General features: G+C 49.3%; 5 protein-coding genes across 5 annotated transcripts; 2 read left to right on the plus strand and 3 right to left on the minus strand.

Annotated features, from left to right (window-relative positions):
- Positions 1-37: 37 nt before the first annotated feature.
- N7539_008208 (DUF4246 domain-containing protein) lies at positions 38-2119 on the minus strand (the record flags this gene model as incomplete). Its single annotated transcript, XM_056937808.1, has 1 exon — positions 38-2119. One exon carries the CDS (start codon positions 2117-2119, stop codon positions 38-40), a length of 2082 nt encoding a protein of 693 aa, XP_056786900.1.
- A 964-nt stretch (positions 2120-3083) lies between these two features.
- On the plus strand, positions 3084-3410 carry N7539_008209 (uncharacterized protein; the record flags this gene model as incomplete). The annotated part of the gene is made up of 2 exons (XM_056937809.1): positions 3084-3163; positions 3254-3410. 2 exons carry the CDS (start codon positions 3084-3086, stop codon positions 3408-3410), a joined length of 237 nt encoding a protein of 78 aa, XP_056786901.1.
- Positions 3411-3574: 164 nt separating this feature from the next.
- Positions 3575-9630, minus strand: N7539_008210 (putative NF-X1 finger and helicase domain protein; the record flags this gene model as incomplete). Its single annotated transcript, XM_056937810.1, has 4 exons — positions 3575-3697; positions 3770-5191; positions 5256-7542; positions 7595-9630. 4 exons carry the CDS (start codon positions 9628-9630, stop codon positions 3575-3577), a joined length of 5868 nt encoding a protein of 1955 aa, XP_056786902.1.
- A 2132-nt stretch (positions 9631-11762) lies between these two features.
- On the plus strand, positions 11763-12392 carry N7539_008211 (uncharacterized protein; the record flags this gene model as incomplete). Its single annotated transcript, XM_056937811.1, has 2 exons — positions 11763-12116; positions 12234-12392. 2 exons carry the CDS (start codon positions 11763-11765, stop codon positions 12390-12392), a joined length of 513 nt encoding a protein of 170 aa, XP_056786903.1.
- Positions 12393-16652: 4260 nt separating this feature from the next.
- Positions 16653-17219, minus strand: N7539_008212 (GFA family protein; the record flags this gene model as incomplete). The annotated part of the gene is made up of 3 exons (XM_056937812.1): positions 16653-16849; positions 16909-17071; positions 17136-17219. The coding sequence occupies 3 exons, from the start codon at positions 17217-17219 to the stop codon at positions 16653-16655; spliced, it is 444 nt and encodes a 147-aa protein (XP_056786904.1).
- Between the last annotated feature and the right edge of the window lie 660 nt (positions 17220-17879).

Raw genomic sequence — 17879 nt, forward strand, 5'->3', positions numbered from 1 at the left:
CGACCTCGAGACCGTGAGCCCCTCAGCTCATCTTCGCTCAGTGGTAATTACTCCCCTCTCCGCATCCCCAGAGATCCCACATATGGTTGTAGCACAAGCATAAAGACTCCACAATTGTCTTTGTTTTGGTGTCTCTATCCTCCTTCATTTGCCTACGATACCTTTCCGCTTGATCGGCACTCATGGCATTGGATGAATGCTCGTCCGGCATCACACGAGATGGACCGATCCAGTCAGGGTTCTGGGGAGGCACATTTTTGGTGGAACATATTCGATAGTGCGGATCAACCAACCATAAAGTCACAAATCGAAGACGACCGGGCTGCTTGGGGTCTGCCAGCTTCAGTGGTTCAGCCTTGTACCTCATGACATTAGGCCAAGCGACCAACTGGCCCTTACGAGGGATCAAGATGCTTCCCAGAGTCTGCAACGCATCTGGAAAGTCATGTAGTGTGTCGTGAGGGGTGCGGATACCATGAACGCTATTGATGGCCTTCCATTGGTCAATGTCAAAATCATCTACATCAACCATGCTCTCTTGTTCGAAAGACAGTTGGGATTCCTGGATATTGTGCATATCAAAGTAGCAGACAGCTGTCGAAACAATATGCTCGTTGAGATTACCCACGGGTCTGGGATGTGCGTCACCCGCGTAGAAGGGCGTTTCGGGGGTAAGCTCAACAGCAGAGACCCGCATAATCACTTGCAGGCCTGCAAATTGATCTTGGAGAGACACAGTGTAGTATTCGTGGTCCGGATCAGGAGGTGCAGGCTCCTCCTTCGAGCCAGGCCAAATAAACTTGTGCATGATCGGCCGCCCGGTGTTGTGGCCAGTCTTCCATTCATTGTATGTGAAGGAAATGCCCGGCTCGACACCTCTAACAGCATATAGGCGATGGAGCTTTTGCCTAACAAGATCCGAAAGCTTTCTGGTATCATTCCAAACAGGGGACTGTTCAGCAGGGAGAAGCTCGTGATGGCCAGAATCTCGGTAGACACGGTACCGTCTTTCTGGCTCGGGGAGAGACAAATACTCTCGAATTCGAGTCTTCAACTCCGGCCAGAGCTGACTCTTTAGATCGCGTGAAACTCGATCAAGTCGCTCGATTTCGTAACACAGCTGAGGTGTCCTCTCAGTGCCGTCCACCTGAAAGTTGTAGGTTCTGATTCGTCGCGGTGTGCGATCTTTACCGTCTCGTATGAGCATTTCGTTCCACGGTTCAAGAGCGGTCGAGATCAGATCCTCGAACACAGAATACATCCTCTTCTCCGCTGGATGCACACCGTTCACGTAGGAAGTTATCTTTGGTGCTCCATTGCCGTCAAAAACAACATCACACGGGAGGCATTGGAAGGCATTGGACCACAATTCAGGTTTACTATGTCCGCGCCCATCGTCCCGCCAAGCATCTTCGCGCCGTTCATCCGCATGCATCTCAGACTCCTCACGTTGACACCGGTCCCGTGGCCGCTCGGGAATTGGAGCAATCCCCGTGTTGGAGGAATTCCAGGTCTCGGGCCTTTGGAAATCAATCTGGCCCCCTTGATCAAGCACTCGAGTATGCCCAAAAACGAGCGGGTGCATGGAAGGGTCAACCACGTGCCGAACGGGGCTCTCCCTGCGAGCCGTATAAGTAAGGTCACCCGAAGCAGCGGACGAGGGTTCTTTGGCAAAAAGCGGCGCTAACGCATCATTCATCTCTCTGAGCAAGTCTGTCGGTACCCGGGTTTTGACAACTCGTGAACCGACGTCAAACGCGGCGACACGGCCAGTGCGTCTGAAATCCATTGCCTTATCCTGCAGCTCCTGAACACACCACTTCCACGAGTGTTCGCTGAAATCGAAGACAGCAAATGCATGCTTGCGCCAATCCTCTAATGTCTGAGGATCAGTCATCTTGTTCTCCCAATCTGGTTGATCGGTAACGAATGACATGAATTGCAACATGGTCACCTCATTCACGAACAATTGAGGAATTTGCTGCCAGTCGGCAATTCCATGCGCAAAGCGATTGGCCTTGGAGTGTTCATAGAAAACCGGTACGCCATTGAAACCAGGGACTTTCAGCGGGCCGTTTCCACTGTTATCCAATTTGATGTGAGAGGAATCCACCTTCATTCTTTTTGCAATGTAGAGAGAAGTAGGAAGAGGCCATGAAGTCCTTGGCCGGCCAGGCAGTCGCAGATGAGACGAGACCCGTGTGCCTGCAGCCATCGTATCAGTTAGGGTCCTAAGCAGAGGACGACAGTGATGGTATGACTGGCTTCGAGTCGGATGAAAATGAGAGCAAGAGGAGGAGGTCCGGGGCTCCCTGACTTGAGGAGCTGAGAGGGGAGAAATGAACGGCTGAGGAGCTGGTAATTTTGTTACGCCGCTCATACGGAGATTGGGTCAGGTTCTCGGTCACTCCGCATACCACCGGACGCTTAGCGCAAGCGCCGGCCTTCTTGGCGTCTTGGCAGCCCCACCTGCTCCGACGGGCGTCAATAGCTTGACAAGCGAGCCACGCTACTGCAACACCCTCGCACTTCCGGAAATTAAGAGACAGGGGAAGTTGCATCGGTCGGTGAAGGTCTTTTCAGAAAAAAACATATTTGCAAGTCGCTTGTATGGAGACCAATGTCCGCGAATACGCGGATATCTTGCGCCTCGGTCCCTTTTCCTAGTCCGACTCTTTTTGCATTGGCTGAAGAGAATGCACCTTGCTGGGCTTGGTATAAGCTTTCTCAGCGCAGCAAACAGAGGACCAAAATTTTCTACCAACAAAGGTTCTCAGTACCCTATCTGAAAACATGTGGCCAACTTCAGGCATTATCTCTCTGGCTCTTCTTGCTACTTCAGGAATCATTTCTCACGTGTCGGCCTCGTGCTTCCCTAGCGCACAGAATGAAAGCATCGGGTTCTTCAGTAAGGCGCCGCTAGCTTATGGGCTCACCCATCTTTCGCCGTCAGAATGTGCCGAAGAGTGTCATTCAAGGAAGTATTGTGCTGCATGGCTTTATATTGTCCATGCAAATGAATGTCAATTTTATCGAGCACAGCCTGTGGCGAAGGCAAAAAGCGCCGGTTTCATTCTGGGATCATGCGATACCACAAGCCAGCAGCCATCCCAGTCTGTGTCCAGAGTGCCATCACTGCATTCCTCCTCATCGGCAGTCGCAGGTGCGGAAACTGGGCAGTCCTCCACCCATAAGGTATGAAACTCCAATTTTCGAAGCCCTGAACACTGTGACTAACATGCTTTGCGCATAGCTTGCACGGCATCAAGACCATCTGGATCAACATAAGCGAGGCCATCACCATCGACAGCACTGAAGGACTGCAATATGGTTCGATAGCCGAACGATCGGATTATGAAGGTATGGTGGGCGGAATTCTGTACATACCTAGACAGCAAAGTCTACGGTAGACGTTGTTCATTATGAAATGCCGGAACAAAATCCCAACGGATACCTAGCGAGAAACCCGAGAAAACTAGATTCCAGCTCAAATTGTATATAACAGCAACAATAGTAGCTCACGCCTCGCTCGGCAAATACTGAAACATCCGTGGATATCATCAGTGCTTCCTGTCTATTCCATCTCATGAGCGCGGGTGACACCTTCTACAGCCCTATGGTTTTGACCTCCGATGGGTGCTCCGCACTCTGGACAACGCGCTTGTTCCATTGGCATGCCACACTCTCCAATTGCAAACTATGCCAGGAATCAGTCAGCTGGTATTCTTGAATCAGGAAAAGTAACTTCGCAAGTCAGAGATGGACTGACCGGATGCCCATTTGTGCAATTGTACCAATGTCCAGAGTGAGTCGCAATTCCACTTCTTCCGTTGAGCATAGCTGACTTGATCTCTTCAAGTTCCTCGAAAGTGACGACCTCGTATCGCGGGCCGTTGCAGAGATTCAACATTGCCTGCACCTGCTCTTGGAGCTCAGGGCAGTTCCCCAGCCGTTCACATGATATCAGGGCTGCATCAAGTAGCTTGCGCACGAGTTCAAAGTTACCTATGAGATCCTTTGAGCCTAGGTCCTCCCTGTTCTCAGTATTGGTTCCATGCTTGCCATGGGTGCGGCGGTGCCATGCCACGAGCTGGGAAAGCTTGGCAAAGGTAATGCTAGCCGCGATAGCGATTCGATAGAAACTGCCTTCGTTTGCTTGCCTTATCAGCTCCTGGCAAGCCTTTAAAATATTGAGGGACTCGGAGGATGGTTGGTAAGGGCGTAATCCAATCAGACTCCCTGTGAAAGTCTTGCGTGAATTCAATGATTTGACGACCTCACTCAACCGAATCTGCTGGGCTCTTATGAACAAAAGCCGCGCTCCAAGGCTGATCTGATTGTCAAATTTGGGTGTTGCTATATTCAGCGACTTCATTTGCGTCAGTAGGGAGCGAAATTCATCTTGCGACGAGCTTTTGCATATCGTAATTGCATCCATTAGCACTTTCACCGGTTGATTTTCGGAAGCGGTGTCTCGGCTGAGGTCAAAGGCTCGCTTCCCAATATTTCTGCAATCATCGAGAAGGGATTTGGTTTGCTTTTCAGTCTTGTCCGGTGACCATCTCGCAGACGGATTCTTGAGCTTCTCTTCGACGTCATTCAGACGCGTTTCGAGAGTCTCAAGATCGGTGCGACCTTTGATTAAAGATCGCTTAGAGGTCTCGTCTAACACGGCGCGGTTGACGACACGATTGTACCGTCTGGTCACAAATTGCCGAATGGGTTGTTTGCAATCTGGGCATGATGGTATGCCGGTGGCTAGGGAGGAAGATGTGTCTCGAAGCCCGTTGAACTTCCCATCCTCGTCTCGTGTGTAGACTTCGTCTAGACCCACCACGCCATCCACCGACTCACTTGTAAAGAAGTGGCCGCATCCCAGCACAATGATTGGATTCTCATCGAGGTTGATCTCTGAGTAAAGTTTCATCTCGACGAAATCGACGCGGGCATCTCCCTTGTTGCCGCACTCTTGACACAAATTGTGCGGACAATCTTCGCCACATAGACTGGGGCATCGATGGCCGCAATTTAAGAGTTTGTTGCACCGCTCATCGCAAGGAAGACGGTTACATGGTGCCGCGCAAGGCATTGTACAGGGGCCGAGGTGCTTGCATGACCAGGTGCACGGCTCGATGCAAGGCGTGCAAGCTTCTCCGCATTTCTTGGTGCACGCATTATGCGAGCATCGGACCTATTAGCACAGTGAGCATCCCCGGAATCAACCTCAAGGACAAAGCTGCAATCGGTGCTCTTACCTCGCATTTTTCTTTGCATCCACCGCAGATCTCGCCCAGGTGACAGGGCTTGGTACACCTATGATTGCATGCGCCGTAGGGACGGTCACAGATCTTTCTGCACTCTGGGTGCTCACAGATCCTGCGTCCATCAACAATCTCTCGAAGGCAGCTTCCGCAGCAATCGCTACAATTGTGGCCACATCTCAGGACCTCCCTGCACTGTTCCAAGCATCTGTAAATTGGGGCCGCAACATCTTTGAAACAGCCCACCCGATTCGTATGGCCGCACCTGGGAACAACTTTGTCTACCTTCACGTCACACTTGATATCCATCAAACATGACAATTGATGGCAGAAGACGCTTTCTTTGACATGACCACAAGGTAGCTCTACCTCCGGAATCTTGACCATGCAAGAACCACACTTCTCACCGCAAAGTTTAGGACATGCGTGCGAACAAGTGGTTCGAACGCGCTGGCAGGGCTTCCCGCACGCGAAACCTTCATGCATGACTGCCGAGTGGCATTTCGCCTGGCATTGATGTCCACACGGCTCGAGTCGGCGAGTGCATGGGAGACCGCATCCACCGTCGGGGCTCTTTCTCTCAAAGTCATGAGGCTCGGCACAGAGGATAGGCGTTTCTGGATGACGAGGGCAACTAAGTGCCAGCTCTGTGCCGACCGCATTTGCATGTTGAAGTTGAGAGTGGACATCTGCCCACATCGGGACATTGAGATAAGTCTCAGCATTACCAATGAGGTACATTCCATGCTGAGCACGACTGAGAAGCACATTGATGCGGTTTTCGGTGCGGAGAAAACCGACCTTGCGGTTTTGGTTGCTGCGAACGAGAGACACAATGATCACTTTCGCCTCCTCCCCTTGAAAGTTGTCCACGGTCGCAAGACGCAGTGTCTGGAGCAAAGTCTTCTTCTCCAGTGCCTTGTGGCTGTTCGTAACCGGTGCTGGATCTTCGGAATCATCAATTCCATCTGCAGCTAAAGTCTCCAAGTCCCTCTCGCTGAGGCAGATTTCAAAATCCCTACCGAGCGATGCCCGGAGCTTCCGTAACTGGCCGGTGTAAGGTGTCAGGAGTGCAAGATCAGTACTCTTGTACACTCCTTGTCGAACAATATGTCGAACGAGAGCAGTGGCCATGTCGACCTCCCATTGATTGCTGTGGGATTTCACTCGGCCGGTATTGTCTGCCGAATCTTCTTGACATCGATGATCCAGCCAGAAAAGGTTGTCTCGCATGCCAACAACATGAGGTAAATTTCTCACACTCTCGTGATCTTCTAGTTTTGGATACACCCTTCTGATCAGTTGTGATATCTCGGGTCTCATTCTTCGCTGTATGTTGAGCTGTGCAACAGGCGCCGGCTTGAGACCCGGCTCGCCGATAGCGCGTCTTTCAAATTGACTTCGATCCAATTGCCATATTTTCCCAGTTGATGATTCAAGACTGAGTGAGTAGTTTGAAATTTGTGGTCGTAACTGTCGGTGGTCTCCAATTTGAACAAAGTGTTCGACTCCTGGCATAAGGGCCGAGATGACATGGGCCTCCATCACCTCGGCTGCCTCTTCGCACAGGACAACTTTAGAACCGACGCGGCGAAGTGTCTCAATATTACGCGCGAGAGCCGTGGTCGTGATTCCAATGACGTCTGCTTGAACCAATGCCCGTCGATTTATCTCTTCGTGGATGGCATTGATGTCACTGCGAAGCTCTGCGGCATTGGCAATGTGTTCGAATAGCAAATCGGTTCCAACTTCCTGTGACTGCTTGAACCATGTCTTTGCCAAGATATTTCGCTCTCGTGATGACAGGCAATAGATATCCTGTTCTGCCTGAAGCATGAGAGCTGCCAGGCGTGTTTCATCAATCTCGCCTTCGCCATGTTCTCTAACAGCGCCGACCGAGTTTCCTGAAAGCCACGAGAGTAGGGGGTCACTAGCGATAGTTGTGAACCCTTCTTCGTCTATTCGATCCAATTGTCGGTGTATTTTCGGCCATCTTCTTCTCAAGAAAGGCTCAATATTTTCCCAAGACAAGCCTCTTCTAGACTTGTGTAAAGGCTTCATTGCGAAGCCGGCATCGGTCATGCATGTCTCCAGAGCTGAGTAGGATTTCCCAAGGGTTTGCGATTCCACCCTGGTCTTGCCAATACTCTGGCTGACAACCCGAAGGTTTTTGCCGTCAAGCTCAGGGGCCTGGCTGCGACCTCCGATCCGGATGACTTTTTCAATGCCGGCATCAAGAAGATGTTTCAAGAACTGATCCAGCGCATGGTTGGTGTAGCAACTACGTCTCCAGGTCAGCAATAATATTGGGTGAGAAAGGACAGCAAACTTACATGACAAGAATGGGACCAAGATTCGCCTTCGCCTTGACATCAAGAAGAACCTGCACAAGTTTCACGCCCAAGTAAGATTTACCGGTTCCAGGTGGTCCCTGAATAAGGGCATACTCTCGTGTGAGTGCCGCAATCAAACCGTGACACTGACCGTAGTCGAGACCAGTTTGGGTTTGTAGCTTTCCAATATCAATTGTAGTAGTATCGGTAGGATCCAACGTTAGGGGAGCCTCGTCTCCGATACTGGTTATTGGCGTCAATGAGAATCGGAACCCTGCTTTGCGGGCATATGCTGGCGCTGTCGTGGTTTGGGTGTCCTCGTCACCCGTCCTACCAGGCAAGATCCATTTTGAGAATGACAGATCTCCCGCCTGTTGAGTCCGCTGAAGATTCTTCAATATAGGAGAGAACGTAGCCGGGATCAGACCGTGAAACTCTACCACAATCCCAGTGTGTCCTTCTCGATACAACTCGGTCAACAAGATCAAGTCTTCTTTTCGGCATGCAGCAAGCTTGACCGTGACACTCGGAGGATATCTATCGGAGACAAGACTGCTCTTGTGCATTTCTTTTTTATCTTTGCCAGTACTTTTCAAAGTCACTTCAAGGAAAATGAGACGTTTGTGGCTTTTTTGGCAGCTTAAGAAGCATATCAAACTTCCCTCCTCAAGTCGATTTGAGTCCTGCCACCATCTGCTTTGTTCGCTCGAGGTTTTTTTGCGGATTTGCGCGGGTTTCTGGAACGATACAATCGCTTCAAGATCATTCTTGCTGTTGATGAAGATCTTTGAAACCTGTGCTCCAGGGTAAAGATGTGTCGTGTTGTCTCTGTTCGAGGAACGAGTGGCGTGACTCAAATCGTCTTCCTGCAAAAGGTCACGAATAGCGTCTTTGGTTGAGCCAAAAACATCATGCCGCAGCAGTCGAAATGTAGAGTCAATGTATCTCTGCAAAGGATCAGTGAGAATGTGGGGTTGCAGGAAGTTGGTGGACGGCAAGTATTCTGCATCCACGCTTACAACCTCGCCATACGTGGGAAGAATTTGCACTTTCGCGATGTCTGCAAAGTCGTTGTCGTGTCTCCCGCCGGGTGTCTGCATATCCAGCGGAAATGATGACAGAACTAGGCCGGTTCCTTGCTGCGGTAGGTGGTAATGTGCCGTACAAGGGAGGATGTTGCTGTTGGCCATGTTGACCAAGCTTTCCATGACTTGAATCTTGCTCTCCAGTCCGTCGATGTCGGCCTTAGAGGAGATAGGTGCAAGCTTATCAACTAACTTGCGAGCCAGGTCGATAAGTATGGAGACCTCATCGTGAAAGCGAGCCCGGCGAATTCGCGACAGAAGCTGATGGAGGACATTTAACAGTAACTTCACGGAATCGAGAGAGGTTCCCTGCTCATTTCTCGTGTTTATCATGCCAGAACACACGGCGTTCAGGTAGTTGATTCCTCGGTCTCCATTTGTGCCACCGAAATCTGAGTACAGAGAGCCAACGAAGGAATCCACTGAGAGACAGTTCAAGAGAGAACAGTGTGTCAAAACTTTGAGAAATGGCTCGCCGTAGATTTCGAAACAGCGCAAACTTCCTTTTGCCTGATCTGCGTCAATAGTGGCGAGAATAAAATCCCGTCCATGCAGCTCTTCGTCCACCAGGTCCTTGGCCAACAACTGGTGATTCTCTCTGCTGTCACTTTCAAGTATCTCCAGAGCCTCGTTCCAAAACCGGCCAAGTTTTTCGTGCTCTCGTCCAGAATATAGCCATGAAGCCATTCCGCCTCGAAGGCTCCTCTTCCAGTCGAGATACGCATTCTTTGCGACCGGATCATGGGTGATTGAGCTTGATCCGTTACGGACACGCTCAGTCGTGTCGTGGGAGAACCTGCACCTATCACCCCAGTGACACCTGCCGCGCTGAAAGTGGACGCATAATCCTTCCGACGGTCTACGCCGGATGAGGCCATTGGGTCCTCCGCGATGGTTTCCTCCACGAATGCTCGGATCGCCCCTTCTTCGCCTGTTCTCACGGAAAGTCATTCTTGTGGATAGGATTTGGACGTGTAAGGTACAAGTCACAAGTGGAATTGGAGTAGCGAGACAGATCGTTGAGATATGGAAAAGATGAAGATGAGTGACTATTGCCAGGATCTGAAAGGTTTTAATAAGGATAGATTCTTATTATGACTTTTAGCGAGGGCGGGGGATGTGGTATCTCATATAGGAAGCAGAACAATAAGGAAAGATGAGAGTAAAGTCAGCCTTGGACTATGCAATCCCCAGAGTTGCAATGCATGTCTGCACTGCCCCTAAGCCTTGCAAGGTATGAGTGAATGGGCATTGCCTTCCGCTGTAAGAGTCATTCAGAATTGCCTCATTTCCTGTTGGGCAGAAGAGACAGCTTTGCTAACTCGCCAGTGTGTTGGGGGTGCCATCAAAGAAAGCATTGTGCGGAAGTCTGCATAATGCGACGCCTGGAAACAGGTTTGCTCCATTTGACATTTTCTCTCGCAATACTTACTTGACTTCAATGTTATGGCTTTGGAAGTTAGTGGTTAGTAGCGGTCGTATGGCTGGTTCGGGTGTAAGGTAGAAGAGTCATTATACAGACACGATTCACTGCGCCCATAGTTGGTACCCCTCATTAGTATTACAGGGGTGCTCCGAGTCATCGGCGTATGTTCTGAATTGGTAACGCGAGGCTGGGTCTAGCAGAGCGCAATGCGACCAGAAAAGTTGGGTGGCTTAGCGAATTGTCTGGCATGGAAGGCATGTTCCTAGATTTAAGCGGCAATTTCATACTCTGGAGCACACTGACGGAGCTTCACAAAAGGCTGCTTTGCAGACTCTATCAGCTAGGCGTTCTGGAGGCTAACATGTTGTGTTCGCAGGGCTCCATTCTACTTTGTTCTCTGAGCTCCGGAACTCTCGCCTTCATGTCCTTTGATTGACCGCGAGTCAACAACTCACGACTCGCCAACACGTCTTAATTCGGTTTAGCGATCATGAATCGTGCATGTCGTATATATTTGCTTCTCGGGGCTTACCATATAAGTGTATTTTGATATGATGAGATTGCAAGCATACAGAGTCCCAGTCAGTACTCTCTCGTATGCATATTCTAGGGTCTTACATTACTGTACTAATGAAGCTTGCTACGGGTTCATAATCGATGAATGTGGCTAAATAGCTGTGCAATTGTATGATGTGGACATTTTTTTGTTGGAAGACTCGTCCACTTGGCTCACGATCGCTTCGTAAACGTTTACCAGTAGGTGAGTGGGGTACTTCACTGGCGCTTACAGATCCGGCCACTACCCAGCCTGGAGACAACCATAACACAGGGCTGATTCCTCTGGCGCCAAGGCGAAACGGCATATCAGGGGGTTGACAGCGAATTGAAAAACGTTGTTTTGTTGTCAACAGGCTCTTGGGTCTGTTGGTCTGGGTTAGTCTTTGTGTGAGTCATAGCTAGTCCTTTTTGAATGATGTACGGTCGAAGGGGTAAGTGACAATTTCCTACCTACTATGTACTTAGGTGCACTAACTAGTTAACTGACTGCCTTTGATGTTATAGCTATCAAGGAAAATTACATGTACGATACAGCGCAACGCTCATCATACTTCCAGTCTACACACCTAACGTATGTACAAGTATACCCTTTGTATCTTGTTCCAGTTCAGTTCGAGGCCCTTACAGGCCGATTCCTAGAGTCACACTTTGCCAATATTTTAGAGCACTGACAGCTAATCAGCCAACTTCCATCATTATCAAGTATCTACAGTGAATTTCGAATAATACCATTTGTTGCTAGCTCGCCTCATAATGTACCACATAAGGCCTCATCACACTGCTTCCCCGCACATATTTGACATCAAATCACAACTCGTCCGCCATGTCATATCACAGCGATGTTGTCAACCTTGAAGCCACCCCGCAGCGGGAAGATCAACCCCCCAACTAGATTCCCAGCCTTGATCGCAGCTTTGAGCCCATGGATGTTATTATTGCTTGCTCATGGGTCTGACCATTCGAAAAATTACGTCAATATTGATTAATAGGACTTGATCTAGGACATCCACAAGTCCAGCAAATTTGACATGATGCCGCGAAAAACAACATACTCAAACCATTATTCACCTTCTGTGTATACATTCCCTTGACACGAGTCATGACCCCCTGCACGCTCTACCTCATCACATCACGAAATGAGGCTGCGCAACGGGCGCACTTTGCCATCTTCGTTCCCGCAGGGGTGAACCCCGACCAAAGGACACTCATCGAAGCTATGGGCGCACCAATGACCGGCTATACCCTGGAATCCAAGGGCAACTATTGCCCTGCCCAGGATCATGTGGAAGATTATGAGATTATGCGTATCGGAGAGACCGATTCACAGAATGTCGTTGACGATGAAACGGGGTTGAAATATATCGACCAGAGCCCACGAGATGATATCGAGCTTGTGGCTTCTGGGATTCCGACTCCGGGAATTTGTGAGAACTTTCTGGCGCCGGTCAATGAGGTAGGAAGAACGCAATGAGTGTTTCTCAGTCTTCTTGGGAGTATTTCACTCAGCAACGAGAACCATAATCGTTGCAACTGAGTTATCATATACTAATCCGCGATATGTCACTCTCAGTCCTCAAACCAGCGAGATCAAGAATGGACCCTGGAGTATATCCGCCTCCTTGTGGGGAGACGTCTGATCAGCTCCGAAGCGATCCAGGTTGTTTACTCCAAGCGTGACCCACCGACCCATGGTCTCAGATTCCAGCCCAGTATTCATCGGTCAAGTTAGTGTATTCTGTGAAAGCCTCTGGATACTTGAACACGCATCGGTTGTCCTTTGACGATTGAAGGTGCCCTACCTATCTAGTAGTAGCAGCACACGCTTCCAGTATATTTGGACCTGTAGGGTGTCTATGCACTGTGGAGGATTATTTTTCTCTTTGAATTAGCCATGTAGACCCCAGTCTTTGATCAAGTTGGCCGTCTTCCGACCGGTTTCGTACAGCAGAAACGACTTCAACTGGCATCCTTATGTCATCTTGACATGTACTGAGCTAGTCTGACTTGTGGACATGGACGGGTGAGGTAGCTAGGTGGCTATGTACAGGTAAGTAGGAACCTTTCAAGGTTTGGCGATTGCACTTGGGTGGAGTGTTCTGGTACGGGCGGAATATATCCAATCCTCAGAACCTTGAGCAAAACCGACAAATTTGCCCTACAAGGCTGTTCTGCGCCAGACTTTCAGCTGAACCTGGTATCGAGGAAACGACTCCAACAACCTACGAAATAAGTGTTCAACAAAAACAAATAAGTGGCTCAAAAACATGCCTATAGTGGACCTTGACAGATGAAAAGTCTGAGTCTTCAGGCAGAATAGATCCATCGATCCCGATTATAGACTGGACCTACCACAGCAGCGGGATCGAGGCGTGACTGACGCGGAACATGGCGTCAGATCACACGTGATACTGATCCAGATACACGTGATCCCCTCCAGGGTTGCAAGGCTCCCAGAGTAGTCCGTATTCTTAGAAGAATCCATCTCTTTTGCCTCTCGTCACTATTGAGTGACGGTCCAGACTCCAGACTGGAATCGATGGCAGGCGCGAAATGCTAATTGTTCCGTATGACTACTACTTCAAGCGAGACTCCGCAGAGAGTCCACATAAGAGACACACAATCTACACGGACGGCCCTGATTGAGGTCCCATCACGATCACAAAGGCCTCTGAAATTCTTGAAACACAGACATCTGCTGTTCAGAGACCTCATCCACGCCAGAGTAGTAACATGTTTAAGATGAAAAGATCGGTCCTCTCGTGCTACCGGGATCTGCTGCCTCAGGTGATACTCACGTGATGATAGCGGATAAGGGTGTTCTTCATGGGCCACAAACCTGGGAGGAGATCAATGTTCATCTAAGATCACAGCGTCTGATGATCTGATCCATATTCATGACTCATGTCTGAATACATCAAGAAGGAAGTTCTGTCCCATCCAGAGCATACGCAAACCCCTCCAAAAACCAAATCCCCCGATTCTTGATTTGCGCGCCGTTGGGTTTTGTCCCGAAACTCAGAAACCCAGCACCTCCTATCATGAAGGCGTTGTCAGCCTGTCACGGGTTCCATGGTGCTACGGTCGGAGAATTTTCCTTCTAACGGCCCCCCCTCTCGTAGCCGGGTATCCGTGTGTCCATGGTTCCATCGCAGATGTGGGAGGACAGAAGAGAGACAGCCACTTTACGGTAACAGCTTAACGGTCGGGGCGGGTCGGACGTCATTGCTTCTGAGTCTTGGCGCAGGATGAACAGGGCAGTAGACTAAGAATGAGTTTATTCTTAGAGGCCCGCCCGTCCGGCCAGTGGAGATGCGCAATTACATTTGGATGATGATACAGTACGGTATTTGGAGTATTGTACCTGTGCTAAGGTTGAGTCTGACTTGGTGTCAGGGCAGGTCGTCTGCTGGAGATCATGTGAACAATGTTCTGATCTCCATAATTGGATTTTGGACATTGAATGCGCTTCTGCCCACCATGTGCTACCCTTTCTAATCTACTCACATAGGACGTCTTGACATGACCATCACAATTCCGACGGCTGAAACCGACAGAGATCAGGGCGGACTCGCCCCATGAAGTGTGTGGCTGACGCGGCTCCACTTTAATAGATTAAAGATGATGAATCGTGTCGATCTGGGCGTGATCTCATTCGACGCCGCGTGGATACACAGGGAGCACGGAGCAGTGACTGCATGCGCCATGAGCACCTCCTCTTCCATTTTGTCTCCTTGGCTGGGTCTCTGGGGCTGGGGGCTGGAATCGGCGGCATGTTCGAGCCTCCGACGTCTACTTGTCTGTCGCAGAAAATCGCAGTGATGCACAGTAGTAGTACAACCGGGATGTTCCCTGGTCACGCTGAACTTACTACGCGCTTACGAAACTGAACAGCAAGAAAAGGAAACAGACTCACTCAGAGGATCTGGGCCCAGCCTCCAGACTGGTCCGCGCGGGTTCATGCGCGTCAACGCTGTTGGACCGGGAAGACAAGATAAGACAGGACTCGTGGACCTGGAGCTGTCATGACATTGAGCCGAGCCGACCAGAGAAAGTGGATGGCGTGTACCTGCTGCACAAGTGTTGAGACCATGGCATAACCCATGGAAGTCCGTCGACGACTCCAGAGAACCACCGCGGGGTTGTTTAAATTGAATCAGGCAACAAGAATCCGACAGCATACTACCTAATACTGCCGTGATCATTCATTCGTGGTCCTGACAATGTCTCCCCAGTTGAAGTCACACTGTGGTGTGAGCAAAGAGAAACATTGAGCGGACTGATGTAATGATGATCATTTAATATGCGTTGAGCGTCGAGTATTGGTCAATTCCAAGCTGCAGTGTCGAGTTGGACGAGGAGGCTTGCATGTTGTGAACCGAGTAAAGTGAACCGTCATGCGCCACACTATAGGTGTGTCGACTCGGTCGACCGAGTCGACACCGGTTTAGAAGCCCAGTAGTTGGGTTGACAGGTCGAGAGTGAAACCACGGATGATCAGATCAACAAGAGGGTGGGAATCCACCCTCCTCGAGCAGGTCTCAGTACTGCCAAAACAAGACTGCACGGGGGTGCCCTTGTCAGTCCAAGTCCAGAGAGAGTAACTAGAGTCGAGTACACCGTTGATTTGATGACGGAAGGTCCTGGGTACATTTTCCAGGCGACGGTTGAAGACCGTTCCACGGTTCTGCTCCTTTTGAATGACCTGCGATGCCTGGTCCGCCACACAGTCGACTTCGATTTTCGATTTTCGATTTTCGATTTTCGATTTTTCTTTTTTCTTTTTCTTTTTCTTTTTTTTCTTTATACTTCCTGTCACCTTTTCCCGTCTTCTTTGCTTTATTGTCGGTTTGGCCTCGGGCCTGGATCTTCTCCGGGTTGGTGGTTTTTATTTTCCGGAACGGGTCCATTGACTCCAGCGGCGGGTAGACTACACGTGGGAACCAGTCGGTTGGTCGGATGGATCTAGACAATGGTACTTGGACGAAAGTACTCCAGGTACACACTGGAGGCATTAAACCATGATCAACACAACTACCATTTACCGTAGGAGGTACATATTCGTGAGTTCGTGGAGGGGTCGTGTATTGTACTTTGTGACATGCAAGAGAGGTCATCATCCTCTTACTTTCCTTACCTGATGAGCCCGGCAATATTTCACTAGTCCATCATGAGTCTACTAGCGATAATTCTCGCCAACAACGAGCTTACCAACCCGGGACTCTATTCTTTTCAACAACATTCTGTACATTTTGAAGTCAGATGTCTTCCATCCCAGTGTTACTCTTACCGTCCACGATGTTACACTGGATCATCCCCCCTCCGCGTCATCTTGACAGGCTTGGTCACATTTCATTTGTGAATTGCAGACTCCACCGGGTCCCCATCCGCGGATGATCATAGCCGACGTCCAAGCCACAGCTCCATCATGGGCTTCAGGTCAAAACCGAAGTATTACAATGAGAATACACAAGTCCCCCTACTCAAGATGATCGTTGTCAAGCCAGCTGGAAGTCAGACTTCTTGGGCCATGCCACCACTTTGTGAGCATGTCATAGTGCCGAACCGTCATTGCCTTTCATGAGGGGAAACACCGATATACTCTGTCAAACCCTGGTCGTATGCATCACCCAACCAAATATGGCTAATGCTGAAATAAACATATCGTTCCGGCAAGAATGGTTAATTATGATGGGAGGAAGGAACTTTATACTGATGAACTGTATACATCAGAATATTACGCCTGTTGTAATTCCACAAATGGGTACGCATAACACACCGACGTTCGCTCTCCTTGTCCCACCTCATGTAGAATTTGAGCGGGGGAGGTATGAAAGTGATCCAGATAATCGAAAAACCAATCATCTGTCCCCGATAATTCCCTTTCAAGTCAAGTCCCTGCTCAACTAGATCAAAATCCCTCCAATTTTTTTCTCGAAGGAGCATGGAAGAAGTACAGTATCTCTCCAGAGCATCTACTTCGATCCAGAAGCTATGAAAGTGCCATCATGCCGCCAAATTGTTCGGCCCCTGCGACGGGTTCTACCCACTTCAGGCGGCTATCAGTATATAGCTCTGCCTGTGGTTTGCAATGATTCAAGACGGAATCATCAAAGATTCCTGCCCTGACGACGGTGATTTCATCAGGGCTTCCATCAGACTTGACTTGGTGTCCATAAAGTGGCGTGCCTTGTATATTTGGTCAGACATAGTATCCCTACATGTATGAATTTCCTTATCATACATACCGCAGTCAGGACAGAAGTAGTTCCTAATGTCATTTCCACTGTCCGATGTTTTAGGAACTTCTTTAGGCTTCCCCAAGACCTCCAGTTCGGCGGTTTTGACGACCAAACTGTATGAATAGGGAGACCCGGTCAGTTTACGGCAATCATGGCAGTGACACAGTCCCTAGTGATAAGTTAGCATGGGGGAGGGTCCTGATCATAGATCCTATGTTATCGGGTTCGCTCACCGACATCAACGGGTGGCTTTTCAATTTGATACGAATCTGGCCGCAGAAACAAGCACCAATCGCCATGTTCTCGTTATCTTGCATTGTCTCCCACAGATCGTTAGGACACGGAAAACACGATGGGATCAAAGATTGTGCACTTTTATTGTTAGTATATTTATCATATTATTCAGGCTGACAAATACGGATCAACTGGTGCAGCCGCAACACTAATTCCTTAGACTGTCACACAATGTTGAATGTACATAATCCCAGAATCCTATCCCCAATGCGCTAATCTCGTCAAGTATCTCTGCTATACTACTAAGTAGTAACTACACTACATTACTACACTCTACAGTGGATTGAGTCAGTTGGGCAGGACTGTGGCCTTCGAAGGTTGAACTCGTACATGTACATAAGTGCATACACATTCTGCTAGCAGCTCAGCAAAAGTCAGAGATCTCTCCCGGTAGCTCTCTTTACCGCCTCCTTATCGAGACATGCCGCTCATCAATTGCAATCTATATACTTATAGTACCGGTCGGTACTGTATTTGAAATTCAAACTGTTTAGTGAAAGTCACACTCGCGCTAGCCAGCCCCACTATGATGATACCAACCGTGATGCTCTCCGGCCGCCGTGTGGCGCTTGTGGCTGGTAAGCAACGTTAGCGGGTTAGCTCAAATCAGTCATCAGTATAGTAGATTCTTTTAAATTACTCCATTCTCTTCATTCTACTGCAGCGATGTCAATTTCCCTAGT

Source organism: Penicillium diatomitis, assembly GCF_028827545.1.
Source record: "Penicillium diatomitis strain IBT 30728 chromosome Unknown utg000012l_segment0_segment0, whole genome shotgun sequence".
Taxonomy (NCBI): Eukaryota; Fungi; Ascomycota; class Eurotiomycetes; order Eurotiales; family Aspergillaceae; genus Penicillium; species Penicillium diatomitis.